Below are 18,925 nucleotides of genomic sequence, written 5' to 3' on the forward strand. Positions count from 1 at the left end.
TAACATTAAACGAGTTTATTAAGTTGAACTCGAACTAATTCTTGAACACAAGTGACAATCAAATTTGTCGAATGTTGTGCCGGATCCAGTCAATGGTATATGGAATAAAAATTGGATAGGGCTTTCGGGAATTAAGACTGTAGCAAAAATATGGAAATAATCAGGAAACCAATAAAAGAAAAGACCAAAAAAGTAAAAAAAGAACATGGGGTGAGAGAGGCTCGAACTCTCGACCTCAGGATTACTCAGAAAGCTATGAGACCTACGCGCTAGCCAACTGCGCCACCACCCCTGCATGTTGGTCTGATTCATTCAAAAACTGATAACAGTTAAATTTTCAGTGTCTAGCCCTCCCGTAAATGTATTCTGGACTAATGCAGCTACCTGAACTGCAGACTTCGTTAGCCAACTGATCCCTACGAGCGGTGCAAGTGCTCGTCCGTTGGAATGCTTGTTAAGCGTGCAGATTTCCTTGCCGCAATAAAAAACTTAACGAAATCCTTTGAGAAAAACTGTACGACTGCTCTGCACTGGTAGTCCTAGTGAATGGTTTCAACCAAATTTTCCCCTCTTATCTATTTCCTGATAAAATTACATGTTTAGTCATTTTACTCTAAACATAGCTTAACGTGCCTTGAGGATTTTATACGTCCCGCTTTAAAGGTTGGTACCAATTTGCTACATATGTCATGGGTCAGGGACCAATGTTCACATTTTTTTTTCCCTAGTAGAGCCACTCTACCTGTATGGTAAATGGGACCCACGAAAGTTTCAATCATGCTATTTGTACAATGTATTTTACAACTTAGTTTATAATGCATGAGTTTTCAAACATCACATCCATCTATTTGAAAAATTATTTTTAAAATCAATTACCAGGATTTTTCAACACGTTTGTTGTCAACCAAGTTGTGCAAGTACATTATATAATTGGCTTTATTCCGAAAGTTTTCTAAAGGATGAGCTCAGCTGCCAACCCCTGTTTAAATTCCCTGTCCCCAGCCCTATTTGAGTAGCATTACTGCTAAAAAAAATTCGGTGAAACAGAACCATAAAGTTTGTGATTGAGTCCGAACTTAAAACTAGGAATATAAAGAAACAAGAAGTTGAGTTACATGTCAAATCACTGGAACTTGAGTTGGAAGCCTTGCATTCGAGCATTGGTACTTTAGAAGAAGAGATTAAAAGAGAAAAATGTGTTTCGGGGGAAGCTGTTGTGAGGTGTCAGACATTAGAAAACGAGATTTCGAGAATGAAACTGGATTATCAGCTTCAGAGATCAGCTGGAATTGAAGAGTTCAGAATCAATCAGGTTAGTTGCTAAAAACTCTGTTGGTCTAAGTTCATTGTCGTTTAGTATGTATGCAAGGCAGTGGTCTTATATTTGACAGAAAGTCTCAAATATATTCATCCATAATTTGACAGTTTACCATCAAAATGAGTAACTTACACTTCTTTAATTTTGACCTATAGAAAAAGTATTTTGCTTGCTTATAAGTATACTTTTTAAGTTTAGCAAAACATGCTGTCGGTTATGTTTAGTTAATATAGTTCAATCAACAAACTTGTTGGAAATTTGAGTAATACTAAGGTGTAATTTAGCTCACATATCCTAGATGACTCTGAAAAAACAACTTTCACTTTTTCATTTCAAAACCAATGTAAAAGTAATTTTATGGGATTTACTTATTTCCTTAATCAGTTAGGTATAAAATTGTGAAAAATATGCTTTATTCGAATCTGACTTGCTGATTTTTTAACACATATGGTGTCTATTGCTTGCATTGACTGCAGGATAAAGAACTGGCAGTGGCTGCTAGTAAATTCACTGAGTGTCAAAAGACAATTGCTTCTCTCAGTCGACAGCTAAAATCTCTCGCGACATTTGATGATTTCCTGATAGACTCAGAGAGGCCAGTATGACTCCTTTGAAAAAGCACATTCGCAATCTTCGTGTTAAAATTGCATTCCCGAGGAAATTTCACCCAACATTATATTACGAAGCTTGAGCTGTTATTAACGGATTGTTCGTGCCACTGAAGTTTTGTTGGAGTAAGAAGCTATATGTAAGAATTGAGGGGGGATTATTATTTTTTGTCTCGGAAACAGCCTAGTATGTGTTTAGATGTCAGATTTGTAATTAAACCTTCGATTTCGTTATTTGAAATTAAATTGCAGAAAAAGGATAATAAACTTACTAGGATGAAACTTAGAATCCAAGCAAAAACACAACTTTTCTTCTTTGTATATTCAGATTTCTTGGTATTGGTTTTGCCTTACAGTTCATGGGATACATCAGTATCATGTTTTCGGTTAAACTGCCATTGTCACTCGTTTAGACGAAGCCTGTTGGTGTTAGAGCAGGCCAAGTCCTTTTTGATCCTGAGATAAGGAGGATAATCATACTATGAATTCATCCTCTCGACTAAAGGATATTCCAATGTAGATGAAGGTCCTAAAATTTTAAGCGTGTGTTTGGGAGTTATTCTAGTCAAATTTTAATGAAAATTTTGACTATTATAGATGGTAAATGGGCCTCACATCTGCAAGGAAATTGGCAAAAAAGGGGACAAAAATTGCAACCGTCTTTCACCTAGTATTTGAAATGTCAAAAACGTCTTTGTAATGGTGCAGAATTTCAAAAATGTAGGGACACCATGATTTTTTCACTAAAATTTCTAATTGACTGGACAGTGCAGTCAAAAAATGTTGCAACATTGTGGGCCCATTTTCTGTAGATAACGGATGAATTTCTCATTATAATTTCGAAAGAAGCGCTTTCGGACATGCCCTAAGTGTCATTTCATTAACATTAAACGAGTTTATTAAGTTGAACTCGAACTAATTCTTGAACACAAGTGACAATCAAATTTGTCGAATGTTGTGCCGGATCCAGTCAATGGTATATGGAATAAAAATTGGATAGGGCTTTCGGGAATTAAGACTGTAGCAAAAATATGGAAATAATCAGGAAACCAATAAAAGAAAAGACCAAAAAAGTAAAAAAAGAACATGGGGTGAGAGAGGCTCGAACTCTCGACCTCAGGATTACTCAGAAAGCTATGAGACCTACGCGCTAGCCAACTGCGCCACCACCCCTGCATGTTGGTCTGATTCATTCAAAAACTGATAACAGTTAAATTTTCAGTGTCTAGCCCTCCCGTAAATGTATTCTGGACTAATGCAGCTACCTGAACTGCAGACTTCGTTAGCCAACTGATCCCTACGAGCGGTGCAAGTGCTCGTCCGTTGGAATGCTTGTTAAGCGTGCAGATTTCCTTGCCGCAATAAAAAACTTAACGAAATCCTTTGAGAAAAACTGTACGACTGCTCTGCACTGGTAGTCCTAGTGAATGGTTTCAACCAAATTTTCCCCTCTTATCTATTTCCTGATAAAATTACATGTTTAGTCATTTTACTCTAAACATAGCTTAACGTGCCTTGAGGATTTTATACGTCCCGCTTTAAAGGTTGGTACCAATTTGCTACATATGTCATGGGTCAGGGACCAATGTTCACATTTTTTTTTCCCTAGTAGAGCCACTCTACCTGTATGGTAAATGGGACCCACGAAAGTTTCAATCATGCTATTTGTACAATGTATTTTACAACTTAGTTTATAATGCATGAGTTTTCAAACATCACATCCATCTATTTGAAAAATTATTTTTAAAATCAATTACCAGGATTTTTCAACACGTTTGTTGTCAACCAAGTTGTGCAAGTACATTATATAATTGGCTTTATTCCGAAAGTTTTCTAAAGGATGAGCTCAGCTGCCAACCCCTGTTTAAATTCCCTGTCCCCAGCCCTATTTGAGTAGCATTACTGCTAAAAAAAATTCGGTGAAACAGAACCATCGTACCTCTTAACAGTCATCATCCTACATACATTCTGAAATATGGTCTTGATAGAGTAAAACAAAGTAATATATTTTATGTAAAATATTCGCAAAGAGATGTGAGTATACTGTTTGGAAAATAGGAGTTAATTATAATTTGTATGTTGAGAAGGATAATGATTCTATTGAAATAATAAATAATAGGTAGTTTAGAAATTATAATTGTAGCATATATTACGAATAGAAATTATTATGATCTACCTGGATACCATGTTAGCCACAAGGAACACGTCCAAAATAAATATTTACGCCTCAGTCGTGGAGCTCCTCTAAGTGCAGAACTTTAAACTTGACTAGAAACTTCATTGTAGGCCTATCAATGTGAAATATGACATACTTGGAAGAGTACGATGAAAGCACAAATATTCATAAATTTTGAAAATGAAAATTTAATCATGAATTTTGACAAAATGATGAAAAATATCAAATCATAAAATGACCAAAATGCCCTCATCAAACTCCCATAAACAAGTCATTTCACAACTAAAAAACGGATCGATGACTAAAGAAAATCTCTCAATGCTATATGAAAAGTCCTTGAGAATTGAGAGAGATTACACAATTGACTTTGAAAAATACAATTCGTATTTTGAGGCAACAATTTGACGTCGTCTATGAAAAATCTTCCCAATTTTTTGAACAACATAAATATTGTTGTAAAATGTACGTGTGATTTGGCGCCAAATTCTATGTAGGACGAATTCATTTTTGTCCAACAACGATGTCAATTTCTTTTATTTCTTAGACCGCTATTTAACAACCAATCCTATTTTCTTAAAAAAAGAATTTGGTTGTTAATTATCATTTTTGTTGTAGTGAAATTAGGAATGACTCTCTCTACTAAATACATCTACCATTTGACATTCCTCGCTGGCTTTAGAAACTCAACCCCTATTTCACAACCATTATTAAAATTTTTTTTTTTTACGCACTCACTTTTAACTGCATATTCATACAATAAAATATTCTGCACGTAAACTCAAAATTTTTCTCTATTTTTTAATCACACATTCTCCAAAAATCACTATTCATAACATTATTTTTCCCAAATAATGACAATCAAACAGGGCTCGGGATTTTTAATATTAAATTCATCTATCAATCCTTCAGGTTGTATGAAATTTGGAGCCAACTCCAATTCAGGGTTCAGACTGAATTATTTTCGAAATTCGTCGGAATTGATTTCTGCATGTGATATCACATGATGTTATCCATCAAATTCTAGAACTTGAAGGGCAAATAATCAATAAAAAACGTGCAAGTGAGAGGAGAAAGAGTCCATATACATCTTCGATTCCAACCGAAATAACATCTCATTTTTCTAAAATATAATATTAGTTATCTTTATCTCTGTGTTGACACATACTTTGCTTTATCCTCCTCAGTTCTTATCATTTTATTCAAAGAAGTGCTTAAGTTCCAAAAACAAATAAAGTAAATAAAAAAATGAGTGAAGAGATGAATGTCAGCAACAATAAAAAAATATAACAATACCTTAACTCTTAAGGAAAACCCATACAACAATTACTTATTCTTAAAATTTACTTAAAATTATTTATTTTATTACGACTAATATTTTGTCTATATATATAATCTACGTAGCAATCTTAATTTTGTTGAACTTATGCCTTGTTTGATATATACCAACGAAGCTAAAAGAACGATATAATTGAAATAAAAAAAAAAAGATTTATTGAATTAAGACCAAATGAATATTAGCAAATTGGGTTAAAACAAGAGAATTTCCCTATTTAATTTGATGGTCAAATTTGCATCATGCATCAGCTAAGACTCATCACGTGCAATAGTGTTGAATTTAAGATAATTTAAGGGGAAAATTATGTAACAAAATTTGTAATTTGGTAGTCTCAAAATATCCAACAATATTTTGTTGTTATATACTTTCATTGTTTAAATAGAAGTGTAAGCCTATGCAACGATGGAGTTAGCACCCAGCGAGCATATGCAGTAACTTGTATTGGCTCCATCGAAATTTACAGATTCTTTGATTCGCTCGTCAATCATCATGGTGGAGGTGGAGACTAGAGGTTTGTCCATTTAAAAAAAAAAATAAATAAATAAATAAAAATAGTGGGCTTTTGTTTTGGCCCTTTTTTGGGGGATTCTAAAGAATAGCAGTGCTACAGAGCCCAGGTTTAAATCTCGGGGCTCCAATCCAAGCCGAGGTGGAAACACCTCGATCGTTGATCTTTTGCACTTGGGGGGCCCGTCATCAAAATCTGGGACAGAGGCTTTGCCACCTCTGCCCCTAGAACGGAACCCGGGATTCAACCCCGGGTTATTCAGCATTTTCCTCTAAAGAATTGAGCCCAAAGGTGAAAGGCCTGTTGCTGAGGACTGAGGACTGACGTCACTGGTTGTATCACTGTATGTATGCCTAAAATGCCTAAAATGCACAGAGTGGCGGTCTTGGACAGTATAGCCTCCTTGTCACAAGAAAACAAAGAAAGCTACCACTTGAAGTTGAGTTGGAAATAAGGGAACAACAAATTCTATTGTGGGGCCAACAACTATCCATATCAACGTAACTTGCGTGTTAATTCAGCAACATAAAATTTTTAGGCATGAAAATAAGTACATTTTGATTAATTAATTTTTTTATATATAAATATCAAATGATTTCCTTGATTACTTTAGGTGCTTCTTTGGGATAATTTAATAAGTTGTTAAAAAATTGAGGTCAAAAATCAATAATTAATTTTAATTATATATTTGTAGACACAATTGTCAAATCGCCCCTAAGTAAATGAACTTTATTGAAATAACTTAATATGTTTACACAAGTTTAAAATAATATTGAAATGTCCAAAGGGCTTCAATCAAATTAGGGAAAACCCTAAAATATAAAATAATGAGTTTTCAACTGGTTTGATCCTCATTGTTAGAGATTTTTCCATCCACTAGGCAACGTTAAAGCTAAATTACTAAACTAAAATAATCGATTGTTAACGTTAAACGATAAAAATTTTATAAGCATTTTACACCTTGGATCATATTCTCTATTAAAAAAAAAGTTAAAAGATGGTGGATTAGAGCGCAGCCAACTTGAGTGATTTCTTGACCAGCTTCAAGAAACCGACGGACAAATAATTACTAAAAAAACTGTCAACAGATCTTTAGTACATACTATGTAATACAAATCCGCCAATACAATACAAGACTGTGTATATTAAAATCTTGAAACCGGGTTCCACAGATGATAATAACATCTGGTACAATGAACTGTGGATGTTTGGCATTCATTATTTGAAATTTTAATGGTTGAAATAGTGTGTTTTCTAAAAAGAATATATTGTTAAAAAAAGATGAAAAGTTTTGGAATTACGTGTAATGTTATTTTATAAGAAAATGTTTAGTTGATAAGAAAAAAGAGAAAATAAATTTATAATTTTAATGGGATCAAACAGGGCTATTCCCATCCTATATATATACCATCCAACAAAAGCTGGTTTTGTGTTTGTGGTTTTTCAGGGTATTTGTATCTGCCAAAGAATTGATCGTTTGGTATAAAATAGTGATTCCCCCATGGCTTTGTTGCCTAACAGTGTTGCGTATATGGCACAAGTCATCAGGCATGGGGCGGAGGAGCGCGAGACTTTCCACAAGTTCTTCGAGTGCTGGCTTGCCGAGCAAAGCCAGCATCTCGAACAACTTGTTTCTGCCTCTAAAGATCGGGACCAGCTAGAGAATGATCGAGCCAAAGAAGAGTTTGATGAGAGCGTTTTGCATCCTCTACTCCACCGTGTCGTGCACCATTATCAACATTACTACAATGCGAAAGCGAGGTGGGCCAAACACAATGTGTTAACCATGTTCAATCCGTCGTGGACGAGCACTCTCGAGGATGCTTTCTTGTGGATTGGTGGTTGGAGGCCGAGTATGGCGTTTCATTTGTTGTACTCAAAGTCGGGCCAACAGTTCGAGGCTCAAATTTCTGAGTTGATACGAGGTCTCAGTACCGGTGACTTGGGAGATCTTTCACCAAGTCAACTTAGCCAGGTTGATGATTTACAGAGGAAAACCATAAGGGAAGAGAAGGAGATTAGTGAGAAGCAGGCAAAGTTTCAGGAGACGATTGCAGACTCGTCCATGGTCGAGCTGTCCCATGCTGCATCCGAGCTAATGAGAGGAGAAGCCGATCTAGACGCGGGTGAGATAGACAACGTACAAGTCGAAGCAACCCTGGCACCCAAGGAGGAAGGCTTGGTGGAAGTCTTGAAAAGAGCAGATGAACTAAGGATGAAAACTCTCAGAGAAACTCTCGACATTTTGACTTCGCTACAGGGTGTCCATTTCTTGATTGCTGCTGCTGAATTACACTTGAGAGTTCATGAATGGGGTAAGACGAGGGATGCTAGGCACCACCAAGCTGGTCGAGATGTGCACGAGCAATAAGATTCTGACATGTTTAGTAAGGTAACTAATCCAATGCTACGTACTAAACATGCCTTTACAAGGTTAGTTAGTTCTTCCCAAGTAGACAAGGTAACCTTAAAAAGACTGACTTAGAATGCGTTGTAAAGATGTTTTCCATATCTATAGTTCTTCCATTATATGTTCAAGATCTCATCTGGGTGTGAGCCTTTTAGGTGGGCATTTATGACTTCTTATCAGATTCCTATCTCTTGTAAGCAGCTATGATACTTAAAAAACCATTTTAGATTTTGTTTTCATTATTAATCGTGATATGTTGTCGCCAATCGGATATTTTGGCTCTCTTTTAACTGATAAGGATTATAACAAAGAAAGCTCCTCACTTGGTTCATGCCATGTGAATTACTCGAACCCACTTGTTCTGTTCTATCATGATACCTAGACAAGACCAGAAACCTAATGCGACCACAAGCACTCGAAAATTGTCCCCTTTTATTTCGATAACAAATTGCAAAATACACAAACATACAGGCAAAAACTTGCTTGCAACACTAAAATTTGCTACACCATGAAGAAAGCTCATCGGAGTTCCCAAGGGAAGCATTCAAGCAAAGCCTGCATGCAAAGAAGAAAGAAAAAAAAATGTGAACAACAAGGAACCGAAAGAATATAAGAGTATCGTGTCAAAATAAAGGCAAGTCTACCTTATCATAGCTCATCCTTAGGGGGATCTTCTTTTACTGCTTCAGATTTCGTAGATTCTGGTTTGGCCGATTCAGCTTGGGCAGACTTATCTCGATTCTTCTGAATGAAGTCGATGATGTCCTCCTTTGTTCGATCCCCATCATAAGACAACAAGTTACCCCTTGCAGATCTGAAGTACAGAGTTGGGTACCCCTGAACATCAAAGGTGTCAACTGGGACATCGTTTGCCGTTGCATCCTGGAACATTGTACCAGAAATTTAGTTTAAGATATATTTTCTTAAAGACACTGATTAAGAATGAACACGAGAAACAAATAAAAAAGATTAAGAAAGTGCAAATCATTTCTCATAATGTAGTTTAGATGAGATCAGAAAAGATGATAACAAGATCACAATACACGATCTCAGTCAGCCAGTAAATGATCGGTGAAACCAGTTTTCTCAAGATATTGTCGAAAAGTTGTACATTATCATCCATGGATCAGAGATCATGCATTGGACTCATGTAAAATCACAAGGTATCCCTGTGGAGTCCTATATCAAGAAACAAGCTAGAACTTTACCAGTTTTGCAATCATGACATCAGCATCATTTTCAAATGAGATGGCAACTTCATCCAAGATCGGAGCCAACTGCTTGCAATGTCCACACCAAGGTGCATAGAACTCTAGCAGAACTGCAACACGATAAGGTTGAAATTAACCTAAATTTAGAACTTAGTCTATGGATAGATCTTAGAACTTAGAAACCTTTCAGACCTAAAATAACAGGCATTAGTGGAGAAGTATGTGTTTGTTAGCAATAGGGGGATTCAAATTTTAGCCACAGTATTATTCACATTGGCAAGAGAAACTAGGTCCATAATGTAAAGATAATATGAACACACACTAAAAAGATGGTGAGAAAAGAAAAAGGATGAAATTTGGGTTGCATCATAAATAAGAGTAGATAAATATTAATAGTTGGATTTGTATAGATCCAATCAGGAGTTCAGAGGACAATAAACTAAGGACAACATAAACTAAATCTAGATACTAATATAAACTAAAAACTTCTAGTACAAACCATTCTTTCCGGAGTTAAAAACCATGTCCTGAAGGCTGTCAGTAACTACCACCTTGACAGGTTCATTGTTAACTTCAGGAATAGGCTCTGATCTTATGAATGGCTTCACTTGGCCATCCTGTAACCATTTGAAGAAACACAAAACTTCAAATCATGCCAACTTTAAGACAAGCACGAAATTATTTACACAAATGTTCAATGAGAAGAGAAAAATATACAGAGGTCATTCCAATATATGCAATTACTTGACAGATATCCGAAAAGGAAATCGCTATCTATAACTAGAACTAGAAGAAGTATTACAGTGTAATCTTTTAGCCATGGCGCAATCTGATCTGGTTCTATGTTAGCTTTGAGATATTTCTGACCATCACTTGTTTGTATTAAAAGAAGAGGTGCCTGATCCTCTGTAAGCCCAAAGTACTGCCGCCGAGATTCAGAAACATTTATGCAAATATTAACAGTTCTGTTCAAAATAGAAATCAAATGAATAAAGACGTATATGGAAAAGTCACAACCTGGAAGGCACCTTGACTGGCTTCAAGATCCCCTAACAGAAAGCTTATACCCTTCCCTTTGTATAGCACAGCAACATCCTTATAATTTGACTGGAAAACACCTAGCTCCTTGCTGAAGTTCACAAAAAGCATGGCCTGTACAATGGAATTACTTGTTAAGCCGACACTCAAAAGTCAAAAGTAATGAAATTGGAACTTATGTTGAAAAGTTCACATTGCTACTAACAAATCAAAACTGCACAAAGTTTGTTCCCTGATGATATATCATATGAGGTCACAGAAGTGAATCAAAGCAGCAACAGCAATAACAACTAAAATTATAACTATAAATGTGAACTTCTTCTGAACTCTGCCGAGAACAAGATTGTTGATGATTTGGAACACAATCGAAACAGAAGTGAAAGAATCTTGCCAATAAAAGAAAACAGATAATTACTCTAGCAGTGGCCACATTAAATAGCGGAAACCTCTACAAAAAATTGTTCAAAGAAAGAGTTCAACATTAAAAAATAATACAATAACATCACAATGTTCACAAATTAATGCCGCTGCACATTCTCCATGAGCATAATCAAGACAATCCAGTCCGCTTGTCTTTAAAACTAAATCCTATCTAGACTAGAATTCTTTTGACGACTAAAAGAGTTCAAAACTTGATACTCAGTATTTGATCTAAAAAGGAACATTAGAAGCTTGAAGTAGATAAGAGTTATTAAAGATGATGCGCTTATAAAATTACTCCCTCAATGCAGATCATACAGAGGTTAGCCTAGGATAAATATAATGGTTCATTTGAAGTAGTCCTGCTCAAATACATAAACTGGAAAAGACTTCGCGCCAGTGTAAACCATAATAATAACTATGCAGTGTCGAGCCTTGGATAAAAAGAATTAAATTACCTTAGCATTGGGACTCTCAAAGAATTTGTTCACGTATGGATGATTACTTGGGTCACTGTTAAAAATAGTCAAAAGAGGAATGGTGGCTTCTTCAATAAATTTCTCCATTGCATCAACTTGAAAATCCTGAAATAATCATCACAGGCCAATGTTACTGACAAAAAAACCACAAAGTAGAATAGTTCCCAAAATCTAACTTTGACTGGAAATATAAAGGGAAAGGTTAAGCAGTACATGGAAATCAACAAACAGTTCATCAAAAGGCTTAAGCAAGCGAAGCGTTGGCTTGTTGACAGATTCACCCCGCGGGAGGAGCTTGGCATCAAGAGTGTGACTAAAATCATAGTCAGCCCGCAACTTTTCTGCTAATGTCATAAAACTTTCAAATTCTTCCCCAGAGAATTTTTGAAACACCCCAACCTAAACGAATATATCCATGTCTTTAGTCCTACACGTAATTAAAAGAGAAACAGAGATAGAATACGGGGAAAAGAAAGTTATCTACTTACAACATAAATCTTTTTCTCATCCCCAAGGTTGGCAGCATCTTCCACTGATTTGATTTCAGCAGACGGAGGACCAACTTGTTTCTTCAAGTAATCAACAATACCATCAGCCTCACGAGGACCTTTGTATTCCTGAACGTTCTTTCCTCCATTTCTTAAGATCTTAATAGTGGGGAAACCTTGAATCTCATATTGAGATGCTAGTTCCCTGTTTGCATCATCATTTGCGTCAAATTTTGCCAGAACTATTGGAGGGTCATGGCTGCTCAGTATTGATGCAGCTTTTTCGTACTAATGAGATGTCAAGAAGAAAGGGATAAAAAGTCATTAGAGAGATAACATAGGAACAGGAATGTACTCAACAGTGTTAAAAGAAAAATAAAATATGGTGAAAACTCCCTATCACAGTGCAGAAACATTAGACTCTACCTCTGGAGCAAGTGCCTTACAGTGCCCACACCTAGGGAGGGAGGAAAAGATGATTGATCAGAGGAACTTAGTACAATCAGTTCTGGTAAGTAAATTCAGCATCACAAGTATCATACAGTAAAAAACTAATTAGAAAACAATTAACATTATTCCAAATGGAACTAATTATAGAGCTAACAGAAAACTTAAAAATCTACATTTTAACTTTTACCAAACTCGGAAGATCATCAGATGAAGAAATGGGCCAAAAATTCGGATGCATTATGGGGAAATCAAACTTCCATCGAAGAGAAGCAAATGAAAGGATGTCATAAAAATTCTAGTGACTAGTAGAGTCTAGAATGGAAAGGCTTTCATGAATTAGTAACTGCGTCCAATTTCCATTAAAAATAAATAAAATCTCAGTTTTTAATGTAGAATTTTTATCAAAAAGAAATGTAAATAATCATCAATCGTAAATTTGGAAAAATTCAATCCACACAAAAACAGACACCCAAAAACATATGTGAGCGCAAATTTGAGCAAACTCAGATTGAGATACAGTCAACAGATTCAAACTACGGGAAAGAAAATAAATAAATAAATAAAAATCAGCACTACACAGTTAGTGATGCAAAATGTAAAAATCCTAGTGCAGAAAATCCAACATTAACATGGATCGAAATTACTGAATCCCATATTTTGCTCAGATAGGGTGAAGAACGATCTAGACTTTCCATTTTCCACATAAATAATAATTAAGCAAAAACTTAGAAACATGAAAATCACAATTACACAAATCACACGCATCTATATACATACCAAGGAGCATAGAATTCAACGACGATGAAATTGTGTTTGGACACAGTATCCGTGAAGTTGGAATGGTCTAAAGTCAACACCTTCTCCCCTTCCTCTGCTGCAAATGCTGATACATTGAACAACGCCAAAAGGGAGACGGCAATCATCAAAACGCCATTCCAAACCCTAGTTTCCATAGCTATACACATTCTCTCCGGAAGAAGGAAAATTGTCTTTACACAGCTCTTCGCATGTGACAGGGAAATGAGAAATGCTGGATGAGGAGGAGGGTTTATATACTATTGGTGCAATGATACCACGTCGATAGGTGATATGGCAATGGGCGATTGGATGGTGGGACGTAGAGATTTGAATTTCATTTTAGGTCATCCAATGGAGTGAGAGATTTAAGGAATCTAATTGGGATTATGTCCTGAAATGGTTAAAGATTGATTATTCAAGAAAGTGGTATTATGAAAAATGTATTTTTTTTCTTAGAATATATATACACACGGGTTAATTATATGAATGATCACTGAACTTTGCCCTATGTTACTACTTAGTAATTGAACTTAAAAATGTAACTCAATAATCACTGAATTTCGTCAAGTGTTACTACTTCATAATCGAACTTTAAAATATATCTCAATGGTCACCAAATTTTGCACCGTGTTACCCATCCGTTACTCAAATGGAAAAATCCGTTAAATCCAACAAACAATGTCAACTCGAGTGACGGATGAATAACACGGTGCAAAGTTCAGTGGCTATCGGGATACATTTTAAAGTTCGATTATGAAGTAGTAACACTTGGCAAAATTCAGTGACCATTGAGTTACATTTTTAAGTTCAGTGACTAAATAGTAACATAGTTGAAAAATTAAATCGACCTCAATTACATTAGCACTATTCGAACATTTTTGTACTTTTATTTAATTTTTCTTTGTCAATTTCTTTTAGTGTTCCAACTGTTTCTCTTTCAATCTATCATGCAGAGTTTGAAATACGGTGAACTGATACCAGTTGATCTAAAAATCAAACGTAATTTTTCACCATAATGGATGAATATTAGCAACAATTCTATTTTCATTTAATTTATAGGTCTCTGATTTTCTGTTTCCTCTTTTTTCCCTTCATTTTCTTTGATTTCTTCTTTCATAGAGGTCGATTTGAAAAATTTTGATCCCCATTTTGAGGGATAAAATAAATTTTTGAATAGTATATTGATAAAAAATGTGCAATTAAAAAAATAAGAAATTTTTTTGAACTTACGTGTAATATTATTTTATTGAATAATGTGTGGTTGAATAATATCAAATCACTGTTTAAGAATGTATGTGTGTGTGTGTGTGTGTGTGTATATATATATAACTTAAACTTAAAAAATGTAACTTAATGGCCACTGAAATTCGTCAAGTGTTACTATTTTATAACCGAACTTTAAAATGTATCTCAATAGTTATCGAACTTTGCACCGTGTTACCCATCCGTCACTCAAGTTGACGCCGTTTGTTAGATTTAACGGATTTTCCCATTTGAGTGATGGATGGATAACACGATGTAAAATTCGTTGACCATTGAGATATATTTTAAAGTTAGGTTATGAAATAGTAACACTTGACGAAGTTCAGTGACCATCGAGTTACATTTTTAAGTTCAGTGAATAAGTAGTAACATAGGACAAAATTCAGTGATCATTCATATAATTAACCCATATACACACACATACACATACATATCTTACTTCTAGAGCATTTTCGGAGTAATTTTGAGAATTGATTTTTTGACCGTTAGGAGAAAATGGGGTCCACCTGTGAGAAAATAGTCAAATATGACGGTTAATAGTGAAATAACAGTCAAAAAATCAATTTTTTTGGTGAAAAAATGCTCCCAAACAGGCCCCTAATAAAAAGAGGGAATGAGGGTCTGATATTGATGCAATAGTAAATTAATTCAATTTTACTATGCATGATGTCATTTTTTATTTTTCATTTTGTTTATATCAAACAAATGTTTTTCCACACATCATGCCACTAACATTAAAAAAATAATTATGTCAAACAAATATTTTTTCACACATCATGCCACTAGCATTAAAAAAAAAATTTAGTAAATATAAACTACCATGAGCCCAAAAAAAAAAAAAAAAAAAAAAAAAAATCTTAGTACATGAGCTTTAAAAAAAAATTAACTTTTCGCACGGCAAACCATGTGCAGAGAGTTGGCAAACTCTTCGTACAACGTGAAGTAAAAAAATCTCCGCACAGTGCAGAGAAATGGCATTCTATGCAGACACTGTTCTCACAAAGTGTGGATTCTCCGTACAGTGCGGAGTAAAAAAAACAAAAAAAAAAAACTTCGCCAGTGCGGAGAGTTGGCAAACTCTCCGTACCAAAAAAAACCTTTATGCAGAGTGACAGTCACTTGCGTTGCACGAATTTTGTATTTATCGTATTTTTATTAGTGTATGAATTTTAGTTTTTTTGAAAGTTTTTGAAGCAATATCTAGAAATATTTTCATGATATAAGAAGCAAATTATTTTTACAATTGCATAACAGTATTGTACCATCTAGAAAAAATATACTTGTATATTTCATTAGGGCTGGACAAATTTCCCGAACCGAACCGAACCCGAACCGAACCGAACCGAACTCGATGGTTCTTGTCAAATTAAATACCCGAACGGGTATCTGAATTGAGAACCGACGGGTACGGTTCGGTTCTCGGTTCTAGACCAAGAACCGAAGAACCGAATAAGAACCGAATCTTTCTATTTTTTTTTTTATATTGAGTAAATCAAATTATTTTAATTTTAATTTTTTCTAAACAAATTAACAATTTTTAAATCTAAATTTTTGGCCCAATAATTTGTTTCATTTCTAATTTTTTAATTTTTGGCCCAATTACCCATTTTATTGTTTCATTTCTTAGACAAGCAAGATCAAATTCACTAGATAAACACAAACACTAAAGTGCATAATGTTGTCTCGACTCTCGCACTCACTCTCGCAGCCTCACTAATATTCCAAAACCTATACAATCATCGACCGATACTGTGACCTCCGATCGAAGCTGTGACATTCGCCAACCGAAACTTTGATCGTAACGATCATTTGAATAAGATAGTTTACTAGTCTCTGAAATTTCAAAACCATTGAATGTATAATTAGTTGTATTTATATAATGTTTTTATAAATGTTAAAAAATTTAATTATAGTACAGAACCGAACGGAACCGAATCGAACCGATCCGAACCGAACGGAACCGAACCCGAACGGTTCCATAATTATATTTGGACCCGACGGTTCCATTTACTAGATACCCGAAAAGTTTGGTTCGGTTCGGTTCGGAGAACCGAACCTAACCGACCCGCGCCCACCCCTATATTTCATACTTAAATAAGAAATATACGAAATTATACAAATTATTTTGTTTGTATTCTTTGATAGTGTTGATATGATTGAGTTGAATGTGAAAATTATATTTCTAAATTTTGTGTAATTCAATATTTAAAAATTGAATATCAAGTACCATATTAATATGCATTTATATTTTGTGCTTCATATATATTTAATATTTATTTTATGCTTATATTAAAAAAATGAAAATCTGAAAAAAAAATTGAAATTTGGTTTGGCAAGTGAATGTACGGTGTTCTGCATTCTCGATATTTGTAAGTGCAAAAATCGGTATATAAAAATACAGTAAGCTGCAAATACAGTAGGCAGCATATACAGTAAGTTGCAAATACGGTATACAGTATATACGGTAAGGTATAAATACGGTAAGTTGTTCGCAAATACGGTAGGCTGCAAATACAGTAAGTTGCAAATACGGTATGCAGTATATACGGTAAGCTGCCTGCAAATATGGTAAGCTGCATATATGGATTTATAATTTATTATAAATGTATAAAATTTATTTAATATTGAATTTTTTAAGTATCAAATATTGTAATTCAATATTGTTTCTTTTTTTATAATTATATTTCCAAGAATTAAAAAAAAAGTGGTTATGAAATTGCTAATTTTTAAATGTGTTTTTTGTTGAAGATAAAAATAATTTTTTTATATTATTTGTAAAAAAAAATTATTGTAATTTTATTAACGTAATAAGAAGATTTATTATGCATTTTTATTTTTTGCATTTTGTGAAGAATTTTGTTTATGGTGATTGACAAATCTTTTTCCACATACTCATCATGCCAACAGCATTAAAAAAAAAAATTTTAGTATATATAAACTCCATGAGACAAAAAAAAATCTCCGCACATGAAAAAAAAATCCACAAAATGTAGAGAGATGGCAAACTATCTCTTCGCACAGTGTGAAGAGAAAAACAAAAACTCTCGAGACTTTATCTGCAAGTTCCAAGAGGCTTTTTCTCAAACAACTTTTGAGCAATGCATTGAACACTTTAATTCCTGACTACAACTCGAAAGTGTAATTTCATTGAAAATTATATCCGCTTCTAATGTCAAAGAGCTGTTATCAAGTAAGTGTAAAATATTGAATTTGGATGGTACCCTAGAGCCTCCATTTGTGAAAACAATGCCATGGTACTATCAATATCCCCTTCTTTGCACAACTCACATATTGTTTCATTGTATGAATTACGAGAAAGCTCATTTTCCAATACCGTAAATATGATTTGTATGCTCAGAAATTGAGTTGTGACTGGAATTTAAAGAAGACATAATTGATTTTGAGCCATGTTTTTCGACTTTGTTTCATTGTATATACGAAATTTACAATCTTTAAATTTGACTTGTAATTAAAGAATTTGAAAACAACTTTTCGTACTGTGTAGAGAGTTTTTTCTCTCTGTACTGTGCGGAGAGTTGGTTTGTCATCTCTCTGTACTGTGCGGAGAGTTTTTTTTTACTCCGCACTGTGCGAAGAGTTTGACAACTCTCCACACATGGTTCAACTCTCTCTGCACTTTTTTTTACTCCGCACATGATTCAACTCTCTACGCACTGTGTGGAGAGTTTTGCCATGGTGCGGACCAACTCTCCACACTATGTAAAGATATTAACTCTCTCCGCACAGTGCGTAGAGTTTTTTTTTGCTCTTTGTACTGTGTGGAGAGTTGGTTTGTCATCTCTCCGCACTGTGCGGAGATATTTTTTTTTACTCCGCACTGTACAAAGAATTTGCCAACTCTCCGTACATGGTTCAACTCTCTGCGCACTGTGTGAAGAGATTTTTTCTCTCTGCACCTTTTTTTAATTTTTATTTTTACTCCGCACTTGGTTCAACTCTTTCTGCACTGTGTGGAGATTTTTTTTTTCCAGTTTTCAATATTGAATTACACAAAATTTAGAAATATAATCTTCACATTTAATTCAATCATATCAACACTATCAAAGAATACAAGCAAAATAGTTTGTATATTTTTTATTCAAGCATAAAATATACAAGCATATTTTTTCTAGATAACATACTGCTTTGTAAAAATAATTTACAATTATTTTCTTATATCATGGAAATATTTTTAGATATTGTTTCAAAAACTTTCCAAAAAAATTAAAATTCATACACTAATAAAAATACGATAAATACAAAATTCGTACAACGCACGTGATAGCGACTAGTATAGTTGAAAAGTAAGAAATATTGTAAATATAATAGTATTTATGAATAACTTTTGCACACCTCCAACCCTAATCATTATGACTATTGTATTACTTGTAACCCTAATTCTTTGTTATAAATATGAGGCTT

At 34.4% G+C, this 18,925-nt stretch overlaps 3 protein-coding genes and 2 non-coding genes across 5 annotated transcripts; 2 read left to right on the top strand and 3 right to left on the bottom strand.

Annotated features, from left to right (window-relative positions):
* Positions 1–206: 206 nt before the first annotated feature.
* On the bottom strand, positions 207–292 carry TRNAM-CAU. The gene is given in 2 exon segments: positions 207–242; positions 255–292. It is a non-coding gene; the product is annotated as a tRNA-Met (tRNA).
* Positions 293–447: 155 nt separating this feature from the next.
* On the top strand, positions 448–2,212 carry LOC111397923 (filament-like plant protein 3). The gene is made up of 4 exons (XM_023024887.1): positions 448–533; positions 624–686; positions 1,048–1,312; positions 1,795–2,212. The coding sequence occupies exons 1-4, from the start codon at positions 448–450 to the stop codon at positions 1,921–1,923; spliced, it is 543 nt and encodes a 180-aa protein (XP_022880655.1). The 3' UTR covers positions 1,924–2,212.
* An 801-nt stretch (positions 2,213–3,013) lies between these two features.
* Positions 3,014–3,099, bottom strand: TRNAM-CAU. Its single transcript is given in 2 exon segments — positions 3,014–3,049; positions 3,062–3,099. It is a non-coding gene; the product is annotated as a tRNA-Met (tRNA).
* Positions 3,100–7,365: 4,266 nt separating this feature from the next.
* LOC111397051 (protein DOG1-like 3) lies at positions 7,366–8,595 on the top strand. The gene has a single exon (XM_023023744.1). The coding sequence runs from the start codon at positions 7,448–7,450 to the stop codon at positions 8,315–8,317; it is 870 nt and encodes a 289-aa protein (XP_022879512.1). The 5' UTR covers positions 7,366–7,447; the 3' UTR covers positions 8,318–8,595.
* Positions 8,596–8,753: 158 nt separating this feature from the next.
* LOC111397050 (protein disulfide-isomerase-like) lies at positions 8,754–13,592 on the bottom strand. The gene is made up of 11 exons (XM_023023743.1): positions 13,220–13,592; positions 12,419–12,449; positions 11,993–12,280; positions 11,718–11,903; positions 11,484–11,609; positions 10,585–10,719; positions 10,370–10,489; positions 10,067–10,184; positions 9,565–9,677; positions 9,001–9,238; positions 8,754–8,911 (listed from the first exon to the last, which is right to left on the bottom strand). The coding sequence occupies exons 1-10, from the start codon at positions 13,405–13,407 to the stop codon at positions 9,005–9,007; spliced, it is 1,539 nt and encodes a 512-aa protein (XP_022879511.1). The 5' UTR covers positions 13,408–13,592; the 3' UTR covers positions 8,754–8,911; positions 9,001–9,004.
* Between the last annotated feature and the right edge of the window lie 5,333 nt (positions 13,593–18,925).

Source organism: Olea europaea, chromosome 7 (genome assembly GCF_002742605.1).
Source record: "Olea europaea var. sylvestris chromosome 7, O_europaea_v1, whole genome shotgun sequence".
Lineage (NCBI taxonomy): Eukaryota > Viridiplantae > Streptophyta > Magnoliopsida > Lamiales > Oleaceae > Olea > Olea europaea.

Bases quoted from the DNA above. Each gene is read 5' to 3' on its own strand.
- LOC111397923 (XM_023024887.1), top strand. From the start codon at position 448: ATGCTTGTTAAGCGTGCAGATTTCCTTGCCGCAATAAAAAACTTAACG. The intron at 534-623 runs GTAGTCCTAGTG...CTCTAAACATAG, and splicing joins TGTACGACTGCTCTGCACTG to CTTAACGTGCCTTGAGGATT. The intron at 687-1,047 runs GTCATGGGTCAG...TCGGTGAAACAG, and splicing joins GGTACCAATTTGCTACATAT to AACCATAAAGTTTGTGATTG.
- LOC111397051 (XM_023023744.1), top strand. From the start codon at position 7,448: ATGGCTTTGTTGCCTAACAGTGTTGCGTATATGGCACAAGTCATCAGG.
- LOC111397050 (XM_023023743.1), bottom strand. From the start codon at position 13,407: ATGTGTATAGCTATGGAAACTAGGGTTTGGAATGGCGTTTTGATGATT. The intron at 11,904-11,992 runs GTAAGTAGATAA...ATATTCGTTTAG, and splicing joins ATGAGAAAAAGATTTATGTT to GTTGGGGTGTTTCAAAAATT. The intron at 10,720-11,483 runs GTAATTTAATTC...TCCATTGTACAG, and splicing joins TTGAGAGTCCCAATGCTAAG to GCCATGCTTTTTGTGAACTT.